Here is a 24,323-nt window from a genome sequence, read left to right on the forward strand (position 1 = left end):
TGTGATGGGGAAAAAAAAGCATTTATTGCAAAAAATTGTACTTTCAGTATAGACGTTGTAGCCATTGCATTAGTCATGTTTTCTAACTTAGGGTTTCTGCAGACCTTAAAATTTCTTAAATCAGAGCAAAGCGTTTTAAATTAAAAAAAGTAATGGAATTCTTTGCACTGAAAAAAATAACTTCACATCCTTAAATCAAGTTAGATTTACATTTAAGACAAATTGAACATGAAGTTTTGTTTTCCGAGAAATGAAATGAGTTTAAAACAAGGACAGATATAACTGTATTAACTTGTTTTCTCTTTGAATTAAGTTTGTGTTTAAACTCACATTTTGATCAGTTTCTCATTAAACAAGACTTATGATCTCATGTTGTATTTTTCTTTTCAAGTAAATGCATCTAGATTTTAAATCTTTGGACGTTTGCACTTTAAAATGAGACAAAAATAGAGAAGGAGATCACTTTTGTCACAGTGTAGACAGAAGATGCAGTCAAAATTATTTATTTTTATAACATTAATATTAATTACAAATTACTGTGAAGTGTTGCTATTTCAAGACATTCACATTGATATCCATAATATGGGAAAACAATGCAATTCAACTGTTTGGTTATTGCTTGGCTATTCTTTAAAATATCTTCTTCTGTGTTTAACCAAGGGTGCAACATAAGGGTGACAAAATTATTTGGTCTCAGAAAGGTCATAAAAATGTTTAAATTTACCTTCATAAACCCTGTTATTTACGCCCTCAGCTATGAAACGTGTGGTGTAATGAAAGTTCAGTTTCCCATTCATAATTACAACTTTTGGGGTGGTGTTTATATGCATTCAACTCGTAAATGTTGAATGCACAAACAAAAACAAAATAAAATGGATGGAATGGATGAATGAAAAAGAATATCTAATAAAAAAACAAAAAAACATACAGTTTGCATAGTTGATGACTGTAATATTCTGTATTCTTTCCTCTGAGAGCTCGAGATTTTGCCTGAAGTTGTACAATACTGAAGCATAGTGGTTAATTCAAGTAATTGCACAAGCAGGAGAGATAATTTAAGTATACAAATATTACAGTATGATGATATAACAACCGTGTTCAGGTCTCAAGCCGTGTTTTGATGTTTTGACGGGAATAAGCTGGAATATAGACAATATAAGACATTTTTTTTAGTGCTATTGATTTATACTATGCCATTTGTGTTATTCCATATAGGCCAGTTGTGACAACTTTACTGAAAACCAGATTTAATAAATAAAAACAAACTTTTAACTGGTATTCTTTGACTTCCATGTGTCCGCATCGGTCAGAGGTTAAAGTAGCCTATTATATTTATACCTCATAATCATGTTCACACCGCGTGTTAGTGTATCCTGGGAAATATCAGATATTCTTAAACATCAAAAAACCTGCTTCAGTGGTTCACATTGGGCCTTAAAGTCATGAGATCAGATGTTAATTAGATTTAGCTGCTTCAGTAAGAGACTTTGATTGTGACGCTCTGGGCAGTTTAGCTCAATTAAACCATTATGAGACAAACACAGGCCTCGAATGAGACTTTCCACTGGCTATAGAGCACAACACAAAGAGCGGCTCTGTTCTCACTGCTGCTTCCTGGGTCTGAACGAGACTAAAGACAGAAAGACACACAGCAGGAAAGCTGGGCTTGGATCAGATGTCTCCAGTTCATAATTCATGATAACAGAATGAAAACCTCTCAGTTTAACATTCATGTAAATAAGTAATATACCAGACAGTTCAACCCAACCTGACCTGCAGATATCTGATCTGAAGCTTCAAATATACCAATAACCAATATAATAACACAGATCACAGGCAATGTTCTCAGAACGTTCTGGCAACGTTCTTCCGGTAACATTAATAGAACGTTCGTTCAGAGTTACATTAACAGAAACATTGTTTATGGAACGTTTCTTTGAAACATTGTAGTCGGACTTTCATCTAAGTAACATTCTCAAATGGAACATTGCCTTAATGTTGTTTTTAACATTCACATGACCAAGAGAAAAGTTTTATTTTGTATTTTTTTTTTTTATTGACGTTTTGAACATTCCGGAATTATGTTTTAGCAAAACGTTCTTAAAAATTATTTTAGTTTATGGATTTTATGGGATTTTATGTCTTTTGACTTATTTTTTTACTTCTGTAGAAAGTGTATGGAAAAATAAAATAATACTATATTACTTTATTGTACTGTTGAACATAAAGTAAAAACGTCTGTTTTGTGAAATGTTTTGTTTTGCGTGTGCATCTTTCTTTCTTTACAATAAATGCCACCTGGTTTGGTATTTTTTCATGGTTTTAGACATTTTAGAGCTCGTACGTCACATGAGCCCGTGCATTATGAAGTGCATGGGAGTTTTGCTCTGGTGTGAACCAGTGAAGAATCGAGGAGTCAAATTCCAGCAGACGTCACAGAAACACGCCGCGTAACGGGACAAAGTGCGGCTGCACTCCGGCTCTCGTCTGCTTTCTGACAGCAATGTGCTGCCGTGGCTTCATTTCCCAAGTGGACTTAATAAAATAACAAAACAAAGAACTTTGAAACATTCGCTATGGATTAAACAGAGGAACACAAGCGCGAGCTTTCTTCAGGTTTCCCGACAGCGTTTCCCTCTGGCAGGAAACTCGCCATTTGCGTCGCAGAGTTGGATATTTAATGGATCTATTTCATCCAAGCGTCGATTAAGATTACATATCTGAAAACCCCCGACTTTAAGTGGAAAGTGTACAAAAAAAAAAAAAAAAAATTTCTGAAAGAAAGCGAACGCGCTCGGTTCACGCGTAAAGCGCACGCGCAGCCCGTCGGAGAATGACGCGCGCGGCGTTTGGAGTTTAACTGACCGCAACTAGTTCCGTGGATTTACCGGTTTTAACCCGGCATGATGTTCGCAGGAATGATCATGGTGGAAACCAGCTCAAAAACACCCCAAACTGACACCGACTCCGCGTGTCACCTCTGCACTGTGAGGACAGGTAACACAAAATACCATGGTATTCCTCTATGTACCTTCTCACTGCATGCATGAAACAACAGCTTGACACTGGGGTCGTGATATAGTGCTGTAATAAACTGAAACAACGAATTATCAAGATACCAATGGTGATACTGTATTTTATTAGACATCATATGCTTATGGACATGTGATATCCTGGTAAAGTAGCTTGTGTTTACCATGGTGTTGCTTGATGTTGGTGGTCACTGCATGAAAATAGTTTGTTTGACTTTTAGGAGTTTTACAAGAAAATACAGTTTCAGTCTTTTTGCCTTAAAATAATGTGTTTCTGTGCAATTATGTGTGAAATTCACGAGCAATTTCTGTGGTTCCAACACCTTTTATTTGGTATATTTGATAAAAAGTCATTTAATTTAATGTTTGCACCAGATGAACCGTAATAAATTGAGACACTTACAAAAAAAGTAGGCCTACTAAAGGTACCATGATATTACTATGTTGGCTATTAATTTAGTACCCTGGTAATATATATACAGCATTTCAAAATACCATCTGATATCACCACTTTGCCACTTCAGCACTTCGTACTGTGTCTAATGGGATGTTTTCTGAACTTTAAGCCTCCTGTTTTGATTTCTAATGTGTGATATGATATTTGGGAACGCAGTTCTTTGTCTACAGTCTCTTCCCACATCAAAGCTCAGCAAACAGTGTCAGAATACACGAGGACGGAGCATCTGGCGGTTTAGCGGTTGGATTCATTTTTAGACATCCATCAGAAGGTTAGATAAGTTTTCACTGAGTTTAACGAACCTTTCCAATCATAACAGCCCTTTGCATTCAGATTCAGATCTGGCTTTCAGACATAATATTTAGAGGCGGCTCTGGAGAAACGTGAAACTCTTGGTAAAACACACATTTGATTTGGAGAGCAACTTGAGCAAACATTGAGATTGAGTCTAAAAATCCTGCCTTTTCACAATCTGTGTGTATTAAAATACTTACACGGCCGCTTTGCGAGTGTTTATTAGCTGTTGGCATGCTGCTAATTGGCATGACAGAGATTAGAGTCAGTAGAAGCTTCTTAGATAGATGCATCTGTGTTGTCAATCTGTTTTCACATCCTCAATTCAGGTATATAGGCCAGTTTGAGCTCTCTATCAGTTTTTGCAAAGACAAAATGTGTCCTTATTTATTTACTCACCCTCACTTCGCTTCGATCTTGTTCTGTCTTGTTTTCTTGAGACCCTTTTCCATATTATTAAAGCAAAAGGGGTCTAATTCTTGCTGAAAATGCCTCTTTAAGGACAGAGTTGTCGTTTTTGGGAGAACATTTCCTGTAGCTGTTATTTTGATTCAGTTTCTGTTACAGTTTCTTAGTTCGTGTTCTCTTTTGTCATCAGATTTGTTGATGTTCAAAGCTGTTTATGTTCAAATAGTTTGCTCACTTCACGTGGTTTATTGTGTGATTTTCAGCCGGTTCGTGTCTCGAACAGGAAGTGCGTCGAGACGTTTTCCAGAACTTCAGTAGAAGTGCAGCTGCTAAATTTAAACACAGTACGGAGGTTTTCTTTTGTTTGTCAGATTCCCCTGTGCACAGGTCCCTAACTCATCAAAGTAGACCAGAAAGTGATCCTGTTCATTAGTAGAGTGTAATATTAAATACATGTTCTGCCACACCACAGAAAAATGTGTTTTTAAGCTCCCAGCCAAATCTGAATGATAAAAAAAAAATGGCAAGGAAATGAAATAAGTTATTAAAATCTTATCAGTAATCTCTGATTGCAAATGCTGGGGGCGTGTCCACTGTCAGCGCTGAAACCACGCCCACTCTCTGAAACCACGCCCACTCTCGGGACTGGCACTCCGTCTCTCTTGTGGTTGGAAGGGACTGCTCTGTGAGCAGATAATAGTAGAAAATACTTGTCTAATGAGCTGAAAATACTCATGCATATACAACAAAGAATCACGTTAGATGGTTGCAAAATCACAGTGCACTGCATACTATAATTAAAACATAAGCATCTCGTTGCACAGCATCTGAAATGTTGTTATGGTCGTTCTTAAATGCCTGAATGAAGTCTGTCGTCAAAGTACTAACCTCCCAGAACTGTCTTACAAACAGCAGCATCATGACCACATTTATTGTGTTTCATCTTCTGTAATACAATTTAATATAATTGAAAATGATTATATTCAGTGGCTTCTCCTGCTTTACTTAGTGATATTTAGTGCCAGTTTATCAGGAAGTGATGATTTAGTGAAATTTAAACGGTGCTTTATTTGCAAATGTTTTATGTGATTTTCCAATTGTGTGCATAAGTTAAAGGTCCCATTTTTCGCGCTTTTTTGAAGCTTTGATTGTGTTTACAGTGTGCAATATAACATTTGTTCATGTTTCGCGTGTAAAAAAACAGTATTTTTCACACAATTCACCTATCTGTATACCGCTGTTTTCACTGTCATAAAAACGGGTTGATGACTTCCTTGTTCTATAAAGCCCCGCCTTCAGAAATAAGTAACGCGTTCTGATTGGGCCAGCGATTCCTGTGTTGTGATTCGACAGCAGCTTAAGAGCGCGCGGCTCTCCTGGAAACGTGATTGTTGGCTAGTTTTGGAGTAGTTTTGAGAAGCAAGTCGGCAGGAGCATGTTCTGGAGATGTACTTATAATCACAGGAGCGTTTTTTACTGACGAGATGCACATGAAAATCGCGTTTGTTTTTTTGCACAGCCCTACAATCTAGTTAACAAAGCTAAACAGCATTGCCCTTTGTGTAATAAGTTACAGAAACTGTTAAACACCCCAACTTAAATAATAAAATACACTTACCAGTTGTGGTCCATAAACAACGCCTTCTCCAGACAAAGAGGGAACTGCTCCATCTTTCAAGAATAATCTTTGTGTGAATCCGGCATTAAACTGATTGAGACCGAGGAAGCTCGCTGTCCTCAGCAAAATGTGCTGCACATAGTTTTACATGTGGATTATAATTTTCGGGAACCGAGTTAAACATGAATTGTAACCATTTATGTCCAAGTATAGCGTCCCTGGGAAGCCTAAACAAAGATGATTGGACTCCGAGATGAAAATAACAGCGTTTCAATGGCGACAAACACAAATGCAGCTCTTCCTCTTCTCCGTCGGAGCTCGGCAAGACCACGCCCCCTTTTTGTGTATTCATGTGGGCGGAGTTTAGTCAAATAAAATGTTTTAGTGACATCATTACTGCAGGAACTAGAGGGATGTAGTCCAAACAGGTTGTTTTTGTAGGCGAATTCTGTTAAATAAAATATCTCGCTTGGCGTTATTTTTTTGTTATTTTTACTCTAACAACAACATTACACACTAACTAAAGTTTAAAACATAGGATCACGAAGAAGGGGACCTTTTAAATTCGCAACTTTGGATGTAAACAGAGCTAGAGTTATTTTTGTATTGTAGTTTTAATCACTATTTTGAAACATTTTTATTTCAGTTTCCCGCTTTGTTGATTTATAGTTTTATTTCATTTCAGTTTTATTTAGAACTTCATCTTTCAGCTGTTTCAGGAACATGTCTAATTTTAGCTTATTTTCAGTGAACACCGATGTTTTAGTTTAAGTTTTAGTCGACAGTTGTGAACATGCTGTTCTGGTTGTTTGTGGGCACACAGAGAGCTGAGCTCGGTCTCACTGTTATCTTGGCTGTGTTAAAAAGGAAAAGACGTGCTGAAAATGACCGTCAAACTCTCACTTCCTCAAACGCTGCCGTCACTGGTTGTTTCATGCATGTGTAAGTGCGGTGAATCAGCTCGAATGGTGAAGTGTTTCCGAAACGGTTTGGCGTTTTCTCCTCATGCATTCCCTTTTTCCTCTTCATGAACTCTTCGGTGTATTGTCGTGTGTGTGAAGCGCTTGCTAGTGAAGCAGAAGTGTGTTTGGAGAAGGCCTCTCTAATCGACTAAGGTAAACACACATGTTTCTCTCAGGGCCGTCAGCTCACTGAAAAACAGTGGCTTTTTTTAAATGCATGTCAATGTTGATTGAAGCTTGTGAGGTGTTGTGTTTTGCTTATGAGTCAAACGTCTATTTCTCTTGCACATACTTGTTGTTTTCATTTACTTTGAGGATGTGATCAAACCTATTTGTGCCGCAGACATAAATAATGTGTTGTTGAGCACCATTTTCACCTGGTGGAGCATGAAACGGGTGAAAAAGTCACATAGATGCACCTTCATTTTGCAAAACAGACACCGTTTCAATGGCACTATCACTTTCTGTAATGCTGCTTATTTTCACAGCTAATTTTTTTAAACCCTGATGAATTTGACAACATTAAAGAGTTAGTTCACCCAAAAATGAAAATTAGGCAGTGTTTTACTAACTCCTGAGGCATGGTGCATATGACTTTCTACTTTCAGACAAATCCAGTCAGAGTTTGTGTCTTTGATCTTTCAAGCTCTATCTTTGTAGTCAGTGGGTGTTGCATTGCTTCAGTCCAAAAGAAGTTAAATAAAAAGCATGCATTCATAAAAAAAAGTATCTCACATGGCTCCGAGGAGTGAACAAAGGCCTCCTTTAGTGAATTGATGCATTTTTGCAAGAAAAATACCCATGCATTTTACATTTTATTAACGTGAAGCGGTTTTGAAACGATCGGCATTGTGTAAAGCGCTACAGAAATAAATGCAACTTGACTGGAATTGACCAGAATGTGGATTATTTTCCCTTGAGACTGTAAGAAATTTTCCATCTGGTTCTTTTGCATAGACACACACTTCTATATAAACAAACCCGTATACGTCTCATGTTTTTGAAGAGGGCATCATCTCTTCTTTTAGGGAATTGTGACCAGCATGTGTTTTCACAGTCTTGTGAGTGTTTCCTTCCCCTTTGAGGAGAAGGCAGACCTTTAGTCGGCTCAGTGGTGTGGTATCTCTGCTACTAGTCGTCTGTTGAAGGTTGGGTGATCTAATACTGTGTCCGTAACAGATGGTGGATGATGGTGCATCTCAGGTGTTGTGTAAGAAGAGTGCAGGTGTTCACAGTGATGCAAAAATGATCTGCATTGCACGTTTGCATTCATTCATGTTGCTGTTTTCTGTGCATTCTTCAAAATATCTCCCTTCACTTTCCACTGAAGGAAAAACAACAACATAGTGAGTGAGTGAGTAATTTTAGGTAAAGTACAGGGTTTTCCAAACTGGGGAACTACAAAGCTAATGATTAATTTAATCGTATAAATAAAAGTGAGTTGAAATGTGAACATCATAAAATCATAAAAATACTGTATAAATTGTTATAATTAATAATTAGTTTAAATCATAAATAAAGGAGACTTGAAATGTGACTCAAAGAAAGTGGATGGAGAGCTAGGAGTTAATAAAATCACAAAAAATGTCAACAATCTGTATTGTATAGAGTGTTATAGAAATAAATAAATACGAGCATCTGCATTGTACTGTGTAATGCATGCTATAAATAAATAAATAGAATTCTAAAAATAAATAAATAAATATAAAAAGCGATCAAAAAACTAACTAAAAGCAAAGCATATAAAACAAACATAAGCTAGGTTTTAAAAGGCAATTCATTATTAAGTAATATTATCGATTTAAATGCACTAATGCTATTGTGTCTGTAGAGCTGCTTTATAGTTGACAGTGAATTAGTTTCTTAATGAGTTCTGAGACATTAACACTAATATTCTCCTTTTTTTTTTTGCAATGTGAAGCTGCTTGGAAACAATCTGTATTGTACTGTATAACTAAAAGTGACTTGAAATGTGACTTAAATATAAAATGGGAGAAAATAAAACTCTTAATAAAACTTACTAAAACCATTCATTCTTAATAGGGTTTAAAATAAAATTAATATTTAGTTAAATGTTAATAGTGCATGTTAGGCTCATAATAATAGTTATTCTGCATGACCATATTCTAGACCACTTAATACGACGGCCCAACACCAAAACTTAACAACTACCTCACTAACTATTAATAAGCAGCAGATCAGGAGTAGGAAACTCTTGGTGAATGTGTGTCTGCTAGCGAAGGTTTGTGAATCCTTACTCTACTCGACTGTTCAGTGACGTCCTTTAGTTCAAATCCTCCAGAGGATGTGTCTCTTCCTCTCTCTAGAAAACATTCTTCAGCTGTGACTTCATCTGCTCTTCATTAGCTCGGTGTAAATCATGGTGAAAGATCGCAATGCCAGACGATACAAAGAGATTTGTTGTTTTTTTGAAAGGAAAGCATATGCACACAGTGAAATAAGTGATGCATGCTTCTGTTTGAAACATTTGCCTCTTTTTTGGAGGCCAGGTTTTGTCTCTGTTATTTTTCTCTCATGTGAGCTGGTTTGTGTGTTTATGTTCGAAATCTCTGCGAGAGAGACGTTGAACTGCAGCTGTTCTGCAGTGAGGGATTGTGGGAAATGTCTTTAAAGAGCCAATCACAGCTGCAGACAAAGAGTCCATTGGAGAGTTTTTCCACTGATCGCTCCCGTTCACCCTGAGAACAACAGACCGATGTGTTTCGTCGACTATAGAGATGTCGAGGTGTTGGTTTTGTCTCTGCTGTTTTGAGTTGATCATTTTATGATGGCTTGTCATTTATGCATTAATTTCGGCTCATCTTTTACTTGCACAGATGAAACGTTTTATTGCTCAGATATTGCTTTTTTAGTTTAGAGAGAAGATGAATCTCATCTCATATAAAGCATCAAATTAGTTAAACTTGTTTAATTTACTATAAAACAACTCATTATGCAATTTATTGCAATATATGTGTTTATTTAATTTTAATAAATTTAATATTTATATATAATATTTTTTTTTAAGGGAAGCATTTGTAATTTTCATTTAATTTCAACTTGACGTACTAAAATAACAAACTTAATACTGAAATAAAAAGGTGTTAAAGCTATATAGGCATATAAAAATTAAATAAAAAAACGAATAAAAAAATGACAAAATTACCTAAAATTAAAATGGAATATCAAAAATATTATATATGATTATATTGTTATCAGAAACAACTGAGAAGCAGGAGTTATTAGCAGAATACCTCAGTTAGCTTATATAAACGCATTGAAGGAAATGTATTATAAATAAAGTTTTACTAAATATTAAGAATTAAATGTTTAAATTAATTTTCCTAATTAAATTATTTTCAGAAACACAACAGGGTTTTTTTGTCAGATAAAATAATCCATTTCAAATATTGGAACAATGAAAAATGTAAAAATAATAAAAATATGAATAAAACACAATTTAGTGTAAAATGTATAAGAATGTGCATTTTGAATTTGTAAAAAAATTACATTTAAAAAGTAAAAAAAAAAAAATTAAATGTACAAAAAAAATGTTTAACGTGTAAAATGAACAGAAAAAAAATCAATATTTAATGATGACTGTGTTATTAAAATATTAAAATATATCTTATATTTGTTTTTTTCTGTGCATTTCCTAAAGTTCCCATCAGTTTTCATTTCTCAACAGCTGTATTTCATAGCTGGAACACATGACGACAGCTGTCATGGATCATCATGTGTTTACAAAAATGCCATTGTGAGAGTTAGCATGTCCGGTAATAAAGCTTCTTCCATGGTTTATTATCAAGACTAAGAGGTTTAATCAGTAATCTGTTCTCAACAGGTGGTGCGAGTCCAACCGCTGGAGCGGGAAACCATCACAGACGGCCGGGATATCAGTCATGTGACTCCAAAAGTCCTGTTTCTGGCTCGCCTACTACTGAGAACACTCGAAAGAACACTAGAAAGAGCGCTTCGGGTTTACGCAGCGAGCAATGGCTTAAGGATGTTTACGAGAGAGACGACAGCCGGGATTCTTCCAAAACTCAGAGTCTGCGTGACGCAGAGGAAAACTCCTCAATGCCATCGCGCAACGTTTTCAATTCGAGCTTCAGTTTCATTCAGCAGTCGCTAGAAACTAGTGATCTATTAGATGCGAGCACCAACAAATCTGTGTGTAAAGCGTCTGAATGGGAGCGAGTGAAGACGTGTGATGCTTTTAAACCACACACTGCTTCAGGAAGTCACTCGAGCCAATCAGAGAGCAGCAGTGTTTCAGCTAGCCAATCAGAACATGAGGTTTTCTCATTAAGCAATTCGCCTTGCTCGATTGGTCAGTCGGTGCGACAGAAAGGGCTGCTATTGGACCGAGAGCTGTGGCTGGTGGATCTGGACGTACCCTGGCCACACCGGGACAGACAGATTTCGTCCTCCATGGCGTCTTACGCGAAAGAAAGCGTCCAGGACTCCGATTCGAGCTCTCTGGACACTGAAGTCACGTCCTCGCTCTCGATTGACTCGTCAGACTCGACCTCGGCCTCATCGGTCACATCCGGTTACGACAGCACAACCCCGTCCTCACATCGGAGTCGGGACGGTCTGATAAAGAAGTACGAGGATTTTCTGCAAGACTGTCTGCAGAGCAATCGCACAAACACCAAGGTCAGTGCCACACAAAATACACAAGCTCAGAACATTGCAGAAAATTATGTGCGTACCGTATTTTTCGGACTATAAGTCGCACCTGAGTATAAGTCGCACTAGTCCAAAAATACATCATGATGAGAAAAAAAAACATATATAAGTCGCATTTATTTAGAACCAAGAGAAAACTTTCCCGTCTCCAGCCACGAGAGGGCGCTCTATGTGTTCAGTGTAGACTACAGGAGAACTGAGCAGCATAGAGCGCCCTCTGGTGGCTGGAGACGGTAATTTTTTCTCTTAGTTAATTTCTCTCGGTTCATGTCAAATTAATTTTGATAAATAAGTCGCATCTGACTATAAGTCGCAGGACCAGCCAAACTATGAAGAAAGTGCGACTTATAGTCCGGAAAATACGGTACTTGTTTATTAAGCATTTTTTCCCCACTACAAATATCGCTACTTTCTTAAATCAAGATAAATTTACGTGTGAAGTTACAAGACTATAGATATTAAGTCTTGATTTCTGAAAGAATATATCAAAGTTAAGTGAGTTAATGCTTGAAACATGAACACATATCTGCCACAAGGGTAAGAAAATAAACATAATTCAAAGGGAAAACAATATAATTTGATACCTAGAGGTTTGCTTTCACTGAAACCATGTGTAAGTAACCAACAAATGAAATAATAGTCGGAAAAATATTGTTTTAAATTGAATAATGTTCTCAAACCAGAGTCTAAAACAAAATATGCATGTGTTTTTTGTTTTGTATCCTACTGTATTAGTATATCAGGCTTTTATGGATCATATAGTGAGAATATGAAGGAACAATTCTGCTTAATTTTATTCAGAGGCTCAAACTGAGCAAAAATATGAAATTTGGTGTAGGAGCTGAAACTTATACGGCCAAAAAGTACGAATAAGTATCTTTTCATGTAAATCAATGAGATGTTTATAACAGTACAGCAGATGCTGACATAAAATGATATGAATATCACTCTTCCCTCTGTATCTTCAGTAACATGTCTTCGTAAGATAATATATTAAAATGCAATCCAATGATGATCGAGAGATGAACAAGATCCCGATGATTAGATTTGAGACGCACTGATTTTCATAATGATAAAGAATCAAGTAAACCTTCATCTGGAAATATTACTAACAATATCAAAGTCAACCGAGGATTTCTATTTGAAGGGATGTTTTTCACACATTTTTCTGATGTCTCTCAATGTTTTTCCCTCTATACAGATCAAGTCCATGATGATGAAGCTTAAGAGATTACAGCACAAAGCGGTTCTGGAGGACGACTTTGACACAGGTCAGTGTTGCTCTGATCATTATTTGATGAAGCAGGATGGTTTCTCTAGCTAAAAGAGTGTGTATATTAAGTGTAAATGCTAAAACAATAGCATTAATGCTTCATCTTTTACATCATATCTGTGAATTTCAGCCCAGGTTTGTGTCCAGAGCTGATGACAGAACACAAAGACGGTTTCATCACATTCATGTGATGCAAACACACCCAAACACTCCCAGATGATTGATGGGGATCTTAAACTTAGCCAAAAACATGAACTTGTGATTGCTGACTTCACAGCATCAGTATTCCCACGTGTTTGTTTGATTGGCAGTGGTTCCTGTTTATTTTCAGCTATTACTTCTGGAAAGGTTGTCAGTCTAATTATATTATTTCAGTGTTTTTTAGTATGCATGCTGTGCACTCAATTTATTCTGAGTAGGATCCCATTTGAAATGAGTATCTTTGCATTAGGATTATTAGTAGTAGTTGAAAAAAATTAAACTACTACTTATTTCTCAAAATACAAAAAAAGACTAAATACATTAATAAATATTAAATTAATAAATAAATAAATTAACATTATTTAGACTATTTCAAAACAAATGGAACAAAAATGTAAAAAACAACAACAACAGAATTACTAAAAACTTTGTCCATTAAAGGAAAATATTTTTGTTTCTTGAAATAAAAAAAAAAGTAAATAAATTTAACTACTATTTATTTCTCAAAATAAAATCAAAAACCTAAATAGATAAATATTAAATAAACAAAACAAAAATATAATAATTAACATTATTTAGACGATTTCAAAACAAACGGAATACAAATAAAAAAAAACAGAATTACTAAAAATGTAATCCATTAAAAGAAAATATTTTCGTTACTTGAGATAAAATAAAATGTACAAAATTTAACTACTACTTATTACTCAAAATATTTTTTTAAATAAGCATATAAACAATATACAGACATATTAAAAATATATATAATAATAATACAAAACAAAAAAACAAAAACAAAAAGGAAATTACTAAAAAAAGTGACCTTCAGTACATTGATTTCATCCATTTCCCCTGTAGAGGACACCAGGAGTTAAAACAAGTTTATTACACATTTTTTGGAGACACAACAAATCAATAGGGAAAGAAATTATGTTAGAATATTCCTAGGAAATATTATATATTCTTATAAAAATCTTGCCAATTATTGCTCCCGTTATTACAATTCTTTTTCATTACGTTGCCCCAAAAACTAATTAATATGCAAATTATATACAGTCAATAAATACATTATAAGTATATAATGGAACAAACTGCTTATGGACATTTTACACACGTTGCATTAAGTAAGATATATCAAATCATTCTGTTTTATCTTTCATAACATAGTTATATCACAGTTTTTGCATTTTCATATCTATTTGTGTCTTTTTATATGTTGTCCTCTAATAACATATGAATTAAATATCATTAAAAAACAAACTAAAAAACAAACTTTGTTTTCTTTCTTGTGCTCTAAACAATGTAAGGACATGAAAAAAATATTAAACAACTTCTTTTTTTCCTTCTGGTAGTCATATGAAAAATGTTTTCTATAAAACATAAAATGTCAAAAAAAAAAAAAATATATAAAAAATTATATATATTCCAATTTTTCCTTGTGCTCTAAACAATTTAAGGACATGAAAAAAATATATTAAATTCAACTTTTTTTTTCTGGTAGTCAGGCAGATATATGAAATTTTTTATACAGCACAAAATGTCAAAAATATAAAAACTTTTATAGTATATAATAAAATATCATTGCATGTGTGTTAGTAATATACGCATACTACGCACTGATTTTTGTTCAGACTGAGCTGCCATTATAAATGTTTATCTTTGAGTCAAGATTATTTTTTGATAAATAAAAATAAACCATAAAAAAATGTGTTCCTTGAAATAAAATAGCTGAAATAAAATAACATCTAAAAACTGAAATTTATTTTTATTTACAGATTTTCAGTTCCTAAGGCAACATTTCCCATTTCTCTAAATACTTGCATAAATAATTATTAAATAAAATATATGAACATTTATTTAGACTGTTTCAAAACAAAAGGAAATGACAATTTAAAAACAGAATTACTAAAAACTTTAAAAACTGGAAAGTGAAAGCAGAAAATATCAAAATAATGAAACTGAAAATATCAGAATATTAGTAAATATTATTTTATTCCCATAAAATATTAAGAAAGACTTTTGTAGTATATATTTAAAGGACTGTTCCAGTATTAGTGTAACTGCATGGATCTGTGTTTCAGTGCTGAACAGTGACACCTGCTGGTCACGAGCACACTTCACATTCAGGACAGTGTGCTGCTCACAGAGTCCTGCAGCTGTGTGTCCTGGGTTTATTTGACTGTGTAATTCCTTCATCCTTTGCTTCATTACTCACACTGAGTTCCTGAAGTCTCTATCTTCAGTGTGTGTCAGGAGAAACGTCTTTTAAACTTCTTCTCCATCAGATCAGATGATTGACCTACATTCATCAACTGGAAGTTTTTTTATTCCCCCTTTTGAGCATGACAAACCTTGTGACTGATCTCTCTCTCTCTGTGTGTGTGTGTTTTGTACTGTCTGTCTTACACTCACAAACACACACTCAGACATTTCCAGCAGTGTTTTAATTGCTTATTAGAGTGCAAGTGCTTCAGATTTTTGTTGAAGAATGGGTTTTAATTGATGCATCAATATATCTTTATATAAATGTGACTGTTTTTGAGATCAAATAAGTTAACTACCTTATTTTCCGGGCTATAAGTCGCACTTTTTTCATTGTTTGGATGGTCCTGCGACTTATAGTCAGGTGCGACTTATTTATCAAAATTAATTTGACATGAACCGAGAGAAATGAACTAAGAGAAAACATTACTGTCTCCAGCCGCCAGAGGGCGCTCTATGCTGCTCAGTTCTCCTGTAGTCTACACTGAACACATAGAGCGCCCTCTGGTGGCTGGAGACGGTAATGTTTTCTCTTGGTTCTAAATAAATGCGACTTATATATGTTTTTTTCCTCATCATGACGTATTTTTGGACTGATGCGAGTTATACTCAGGTGCGACTTATAGTCCGAAAAATACGGTATATTAACATCAAGGTACTTCATAAATAGCTTTTAGTATTTCTGTCATGCTTTTTAATTGATTTTGACCTAAACTGAATTTAAGCAGGTGTGTATATGAGTGTCTTGGCTTGTGGTTTCAGGCCATGAAGGAAAGTCTGTAAGTTGATATTGTGTTTGTGTTTAGCCGAGCGTTTTGGTAAGAAGCTAGAGGAGCTGAGGAGAGAGCGAGCGATGCTGAAGCTTGGTTTACCGTCCAGACACCCGGAGCTCGCTGGATTCCTGGAGCGTCTCAGGACGGCCGTCCACAGCGTCATCCACAGGACACACACACACTGCAGGTCTCAACACATTCAAAACACACTCGGATATTGAGAAATATTATTTCAGTTTCAAAAACGTGTTTTCTGTGTGAATATGTTATAAAGTGTAATTTATTTCTGTGATGCTCCGCTGTATTTCCATCATCATTCCTCCAGTCTTCAGTGTCACATGATCTTCAGAAATCAGAATAATATGATGATTTGTGCTCAAGAAACGTTTCTGATTATTATCAGTGCTCAAAACAAAAAACTATTTTTGTGGAAACTGATATATTTTATTTTCCAATAAAAGGTTCAAAAGAACTGCATTAATTTGAAATATAATCTTTTGTAACATTATTAATATCTTCACTGTCACTTTTGATCAATTTTAATGCATCCTTACTGAATCAAAGTATTGATTTGTTTTAGTGATTTTCAATTGATTATTTATTATTCTATAAAGTTTTTGTTTGTTAAATATGTCTTTTGTTCTTTTAGTTATTAGTGCATCTAGAGCTTTTTATATATAATTTTTACATTGTATTTTATTTCAGTTAATGTTGATTTAACATTTTGGTTTCATTTCAGATAATGTTGATTTTTATTTTAATTATTATTTTTTTGGTTTAGGTTTAGTTAACAATAATAACCCTGGTTCTAAACACATTTTTAATTCAAATAAATGAATTTATTATAATAATTGAGACACTCAATATATCTAATATTTCTAATATAATACTAATATTTTTAAATAACTCTTTGCTTTTGTTCTTATTTTTAGTTTTCAGTTTAATTTCAGGTGATGTTTTAGTAATTTTTATGTGCGGTTGTATTTTTAAAAACAAATAATTCTGTATTTGATTTCTTTTTTATTCAGTTTCAGCATTAGTCATTTTAGTATTTCAACTTCAGCTCATTTTATTTCATTTAGTTTCCAAGGACACATTTCTTATATTTTACATTTAATATTCATATCTAATACAGTATGTGTGTGTTTTATTCCAGCTTTATTTCAATTACTGAAAATGATTATTAATAGTTTTCGTTTAGGAACATTTTATATTAGTATAATTGACTATTAAATGTTTCTATATAGTTTTTTATTAATTTCTATTTTAGGTTTAGTTGTAGTTATTTTAGTACATCAGCTAAAACTAAATTTAAAATTAGAAATGTTGCCTTGGAAACTTGCTGATATAAAATAAGTTATTATTTCAAGTAACAGTTTTTAAAATGCTTTTAGTAATATTTAAGTACTGTATGAGAACCCTGGTGTTCAATAATAACACATTGTGGTTTATTATAAATCTTTATTTTATTTTATTTTTCAGGCAAAATGGTGAATTGAGTGACGATCAGGGATCAGGCAGCTCTCAACCTCGAACACGAGAGACGCTTTTAGAGGAAAAACAGAGGATTCAGGTGAACAGAAATATATGATCATCACTGAAACATGAATAATGAAAACATATTAGATTGTCACTTGATGTTTAATATTCATAATATTTGACCGCAGTACATAAGCACCATTAAGCCTTTGTTGCATGAGTGTTTAACATGCACAGCTTAAGAGTTTCAATCAGCATGAAATCTAGTTGCTCGTTCTGGTTTGAGACTAGGAATGCAATGATTAAAAGCGAGCTGATTGAAAATCGATTCAAATATGTGATGTTTCAAATCGGTTGAGATGCTAAACAAATTCATTAAGTTCATAATTCATATGAACACATGTCTGAGGGGAACTTACTGTCTTTGGAAAAGTTTGGACAATTTTCATCTTGCCTCTGTATTATGCATATTAAAGTTCATAAGTGCAGCGCTGCTTTGTTTACAGCAGTAACCAAGGAAACGCTTTAAGCTCCACCTGCTGCGGTGCTCATAAGTGCTTTGTTTACAGCGGTAACCAAGGAAACGCTTTAAGCTCCACCTGCTGCGGTGCTCATAAGTGCTTTGTTTACAGCGGTAACCAAGGAAACGCTTTAAGCTCCACCCTAGAGCTGCAACTAACGATTATTTTTTCTGTCGACTAATCTAACGATTATTTTTTCGATTAGTCGACTAATCTAACGATTATTTTTTCGATTAGTCGACTAATCTAACGATTATTTTTATTACAAATGTTCTTTTTTTTAATTAGCTAATGAATCCTTTGGATAACTTTACAAAAAAAAAAAGTACAACTTCTAATATAATATTTCAACCTTTATTCATTTTCAACCTATGTGGTTGAAGTTTTTACAGTATAAAATGAGGCAAAGAAAATTATTTTACTATGGTAAATATGAGCTTATGATAGTGTTTATAATTAAACCACAGTAGCCATAAATTTACAGTTGTCTGAGACGTCATGAAATGTTCTTTAGCATCACAAAGCATAAAATGTGTAGTCAGGGTACTGCTATGGATTAGCATGGTTTCCAGAAATCTGGAGCTGATTCGGGGTACCTCGGTGGTTTGTGACTGTTATCTCGCGGCACGCTGTCTTTTAAGGGACCGTACACATGTTGCGTCTTTTGCGTTGTCAAGTTCGTTATTTCCAATGTAGGCGCGCGGTATGCGGGCTCATAATGGAAGCGACGCGGTCGCGACGCGCACGCGGTGTGATGCGCTCGTTTTTTCCAGGCGTCGAGTTAAAAACATCTCAACTTTTCAGAATGCCGCAAGCGCAAGAATATCAGACCTGAACCAGGAAGTTGGTCACCAGATAACACGGTAACCAGTTAAACCGTAACACCGGAGAGCGGCAAGATGTTTTCCTCTGAGGTGCTCGCGCATCGCAGTTGTGCTGCCGTGGTACACCATATCGGTTTTGCAAAGGGAACAAAGGGCCATTTTATTTGTCCTCTGTTTAAAGTATTACCATACTTTTGATAACAGTGGTCTCTGTTTTTGTGATTGAATGCAACTTTCTCCATTCCCAGTATGCCATTACGCGAGATGTAAACAAATAGTGTGACATGTCGACGCATTTCACGCACGTATTTTTGTAGTCGACGTAATCGATGACGTCGCCGCGTCGTTGCAGCACTACTCCACCCGCAGCGGCGCTCATAAGTGCTTTGTTTACAGCGGTAACCAAGGAAACGCTATGAGCTCCACCTGCTGAGGTGTTCACAAGTGCTTTGTTTACAGTGGTAACCGAGGAAACGCTTAAAGCTCCACCCGCAGCGGCGCTCATAAGTGCTTTGTTTACAGCGGTAACCAAGGAAACGCTATGAGCTCCACCTGCTGAGGTGTTCACAAGTACTTTGTTTACAGCGGTAACCGAGGAAACGCGAATCTGCGTCTCATTCAGCTCCTCTGCTGTTTCATGCATTAAAATTTTAATTTAGTTTTGTTATTTACATTTACATCACATTTACAAATTTTGTTATATAGCATACGCTTTTATCCAAAGCGAAGCAATCAAAACCAGCAAAAGGGTAATAATATGCAAGTGCTATATTAGTATATTATTATAGTGCTATTTCAGTTTCACAAAGAAACGTGCAGCAGTTTGTCCAAACAATAATAAAAGGACACATTAAATTTGTCTTGAATCTCATTAGTTGAGTGAATCGTATATCCCTACTTGAGAGCATATGACCGATCTGATGTTGATTTGAGCTCAGTTATAGGCTGTTGTGCTTCTTCAGAAGGAGATGAGTGATGTTCAGCGGAGGCTGGAGGAGCTGCGAGAGCGGAGCAGAGCTGTGGAGGAGCAGCTGGAGCAGCTGGAGCTGGAGGAGCCCGTCCTCGGAGGCTGTGATCCGGCTCAGATGCGGCTGATGGCTCGAGGGCTGGAGGACATGATCAGCTCTGAACACCGGGGGCAGATCAGTGCGTCTCCACCCGCAGAGATCATCAGGTGAGGGCAAACAGAGCAGCAAAATGTGGATAAACGTGAGGACTCATAACTCATCCACACACATTCAAACCTGCTAATGGTCACATGATGTGTTCTGAGTCACCGTGGATTTGGAAGATAAAATCATGCAGGTTTAGAAAAAGTCAATAGAATAATTCCTTTAACCCTCTAAAATCAATATAACTCATAGATTATTGATTCTGTTAAACAGCAGTAACAGCATTATGTTTAAAAACATTCATTTAAAACAATCAATTAATAATAATAATAATAAATATTGATATTTGTATTAATACATTTATTTTATTGTTAATGTATATTATTGATTAAAACAGCAGCAGGAATAAAAAAGGTTAACAATTAATTTTTTATTATTATTGATGATGATTAGGATGACTGACATAAAAATTACATTATTTATTTGTATGATTATTGATTTAAATATACTGTTGAATTTTTATTGATAATAAATAATTATTTATTTATGTTTACTCATAATAATTTTATCTTGATAATATATTATTGCTAAAAACAACAATAATAATAATGATGATTAATAATAATAACAATGATTAAATAATTAGTTATTATTGTCATTATTGATGATAGCAAAACACCAACATTAATAATAATAATAATAATAATAATAATAATCATTATTATTAAAGAATGAGAATGATGATGATGATTATAATTATCAATAGCAACAATAATGGTCATGTAAAAATGTATTACTATAATGGTTGACTTGCATTTACAATACATTTAATACATCTCTATTAATTGATTATTACTTTATTTTTAATAATGAAGATGATAATTATTATTTAGATAAATAATAATGTTGATGATCTTTGATTTACTGTTGATTTAGTAGTATTATTAATATTACTATTATTATTATAATAGATAATAATATTTTTTATTCCGTTTATAATTAATATATCTATGCATATTAAATGTTATTTATTTAAATATATCATAATATATGCATATAATAATATATTTAATATATGTATATTAATTGTTCTTATTATTGTTGATGTAGATTTTATAGTCGTCTGTTTATCAGCTCTTTTCTAAATCTTCTCTTCAGTGGATTGAGTTTTCGGAGGCGTATGACAGAAACGTTCTGGTGAAAAACAAAGGTCATCTCTAGCGGCGATGAATCTGAGCAGAGAAATATTGAACTGTAGATTGCGTGACTGTGTTTGGTCTCTCACAGATTGATTTTGATGCATATGTAGATTTATTGGAGGTAGGGTGCAGATTGAGGTCATAGCAGCTAAACAAACCCCGCTGAGAGATTGATTTCTTTCCTCCTGCACTGAGAGTTGTGAGGAGAAGCTGGATTCTCCATGCAATCCTCTCTATTTTATTATATTTTCACCTGGCCCTTCTGGAAATGAGACACTCTTGTCAGCACGGTTATGAATTTATATTGCTTTCAGGCTTCTCAGAGTTAATGCTTTCAGATGCTGGTGTGGATGAATATCAGATTTCTGTCCAAAACCTGTGTGTAATGCTTCAGAAGAATCGCTCGAGGCTCTTGATGAGGAACAGATGATATTGTAGAGATGTGATGATATCTAATCCACTGATTATACCTGTATATTACCTGCAGGGGGCGCTTTATCCATTTGTTTAATCACAGCAGTTATTTTAATATCGTTTATATACTGTTATATTTCAGTTCATATCTTCTGTTTTAGTTTTAGTAATTTTGTTGTGTTTTATATTTTTTCACGTCAATGAAATGTATGTATTTTTTATTAATTCGTTTTAAAAAAGTAATAAAATAGTAAACTTTCTGAACTGAATTTTTCTTATTTAAATGTATAAATATATTTTTTTTACTTTTGTTTTAAGTAGTTAAGTAGTGTTAATATTTTTTCATTTAATATTTTTATATCTTCTGTTTTAATAATTTTGTTGTATGTTTTCATCATTTTTAGTATTTTTTATTTTCTCATATGTCTATGAAATATAAAAAAAAATATTAATTCGTTTTAGTTTTAGTACTTAAACTTAATGTAAATAAAACTGAGAAACTAGCTGAAATAAAATATTAAAAGTTTTTAAAAACTTTTTACATTTAAATATTTTAGTTAACATTTTATTTCAAGTAATGAAAATATTTTATTTCAATATTTTTTTTATTTATATGTTATTTCTTTTGTTGTTTTAATAATAACCCTGAATATATTGCGTGGATATTGCATGATAACCTGCATTATTAGAAGTGTTTGCTTATTACTATTCCTCAAAGTTGCCATAATTTTTTAATGTAAAATGTATGACTTTACTGTTCAAATCTCATTTTCAGCATTATTGATATTTATATTAACTTTTATTTCCAGACTTCAGGAGCAAGAGCGAGCGCTGAGTTTATCTGTCAAAGAGGCAACAGCTAAAGTAAGTCCACATCTCAATCACATATTAATCATCTGCTCTTTCCCGAAGCACTTTACTTGATTAAGCAAAAAAAAAAATAAAAAAAAAAAAATTGTGGCTGAATTTTAAACTATTTAAAATTATATTTTATTTTATTTGTTTTATCTTGTTTTGTATTATTTTAAGATTAATCTCTTAAAAAAGGTTTATGTGGCAATTTTTTTTGTTGTATTAAAAGATTTTTATTTATCAAGATTCTCTTGAAAAAAATTTACAAAAAATTGTGGCGCAATTTTAAAGTATTTAAAATTGTGTTTTATTTGTTTTATTTTATTTTAAGATTAATCTCTTAAAAAGGTTTATGTAGCAAAATTTTTTTGTGTATTTTTATTTTATTTTATTATGATTAAAAGAAATGTGTGGCTCAGATGTATGTTGTATTTAATAAAAAAAAATACATTTTTATATTTAGTATTTTATGATGATCTCTTAAAAAAAGTTTATATGGCAAAAATATTTTTTTTTAGCTAGTAGCCATTCTATATTTAATCTTATTAAATATAATTTCACCTTCAGACTGAACAATCCTGTTATTGTTTTAAATATTGTTGGGTGAGATGTGTATAGTTACTAAGATTTCTCACAGTCTCAGGTCAATTCATGCCCTTTCTTGTTTTGTTTTTTTTTCCTGTAAAACAAGAGAAAGATTATGCTGATGTGGAAGTGTACAATAGGAAAACATACTATCATGCTACTCACACTATTAAACACTATTAGAGATACTGTATCCCACAATGCAATGCACTCAACTTTCCAGTCTTTATTTCCATTTCCAGGTTGATTAATGAACCGTAAATGATCTTAGATATTATCTTTATCTACTAATTTAATTATACTTGCCAAAATTATTTTTTTATTCCATATAATTCGATAAAAAATGTGAAATATCCATTCTGACAACTGGATAATGGACATAATAAGGTCATATGACAACAATATAACATACTTACATTTACAAACAGCAGTCATTGCATAATTTGTACCTTTTTTTTTAGCAGCATGTAACTTAATCGTGTCAAAATTGCATTTTTGAGAGAAAAAACATGCATACGTAATGCTTCAGTGTATAAAAGTCACAATTTATATTTATCTTGAGAATAAACTAAAAGTAAAATATTAAAACCATTAAAAAAAAGGGCCACTACTCCCCTCCAAAACAATTTAATTAATTAAATACATTTTTAATTACTAAACCGTCAGCCAGAAAACACTCATGCTTTTAAGCCAAATCCACTCTGAAAATAATCTTATGCTAATATCTGGACGTGAGTCTCAGGTCGTGTTGCAGTGCATTGTGTTGTGTGTGAGTTAGTCAGCATGTGCTGCTCTGCCACAACAATCAGAGACACACTGTGTGTGTGTGTGTGTGTGTGTGTGTGTGTGTGTGTGTGTGTGTTTTCACCGCGGGTGGAGCTGAGAGGAGATGAACTGCCTGAAAAATGGCACAGTGTGACTGTCCTCTGATGCACTATTATCTGATGACAGAGCACACAACCGCCTTCACCAGTGTGTCATCATTACTGCCTTCCAGAATGCTCAGTGCCCTTTATTTTATTTTATTTTATTTTATTTTATTTATTATTTTATTATTTTATTTATTATTTATTTATTATTATTTTTTATTTTTATTTTATTTTAATTTAATTTAATTAAAAAATGTTATTTATTTTATTTATTTATTTTTAGTATTATTATTATTTTTTATTTTATTTTATTTTTTAAGATTTTTTTTTTTTTTTTTTTTAGTATTATTTATTTCTTTATTTATTTATTTTTAAAGATTTTCTTTAAAAAGAATTGTGGCACAAATGTGTGTTGTATTTAAGATTTATTCTCTTATCAAAAAAGTTTTTTGCACAAATGTACACTGTATTTAGGATTTTAAATATAGATATT

The 24,323-nt window shown here is 33.5% G+C and overlaps 1 protein-coding gene across 4 annotated transcripts in view; it reads left to right on the forward strand.

Annotated features, from left to right (window-relative positions):
• Positions 1-2,414: 2,414 nt before the first annotated feature.
• Positions 2,415-24,323, forward strand: part of LOC128025870 (disrupted in schizophrenia 1 protein) — a 53,777-nt gene continuing 31,868 nt past the window's right edge. For 3 of the 4 annotated variants that reach the window (XR_008186276.1, XM_052612443.1, XM_052612444.1), the window contains exons 1-7: positions 2,415-2,997; positions 10,616-11,433; positions 12,668-12,737; positions 16,009-16,162; positions 17,458-17,548; positions 19,762-19,973; positions 22,334-22,388. Coding sequence is in view for 3 of the 4 variants with exons in the window: in XM_052612443.1 (XP_052468403.1) it covers positions 2,904-2,997; positions 10,616-11,433; positions 12,668-12,737; positions 16,009-16,162; positions 17,458-17,548; positions 19,762-19,973; positions 22,334-22,388 (1,494 nt within the window). In the remaining variant the exon portion in view is untranslated. Of the gene's footprint in view, positions 2,998-6,724; positions 6,925-10,615; positions 11,434-12,667; positions 12,738-16,008; positions 16,163-17,457; positions 17,549-19,761; positions 19,974-22,333; positions 22,389-24,323 lie in introns of those variants that run through there. The other variant, XM_052612445.1, reaches the window with a different exon arrangement.

This window comes from Carassius gibelio, chromosome A13, assembly GCF_023724105.1.
Source record: "Carassius gibelio isolate Cgi1373 ecotype wild population from Czech Republic chromosome A13, carGib1.2-hapl.c, whole genome shotgun sequence".
Lineage (NCBI taxonomy): Eukaryota > Metazoa > Chordata > Actinopteri > Cypriniformes > Cyprinidae > Carassius > Carassius gibelio.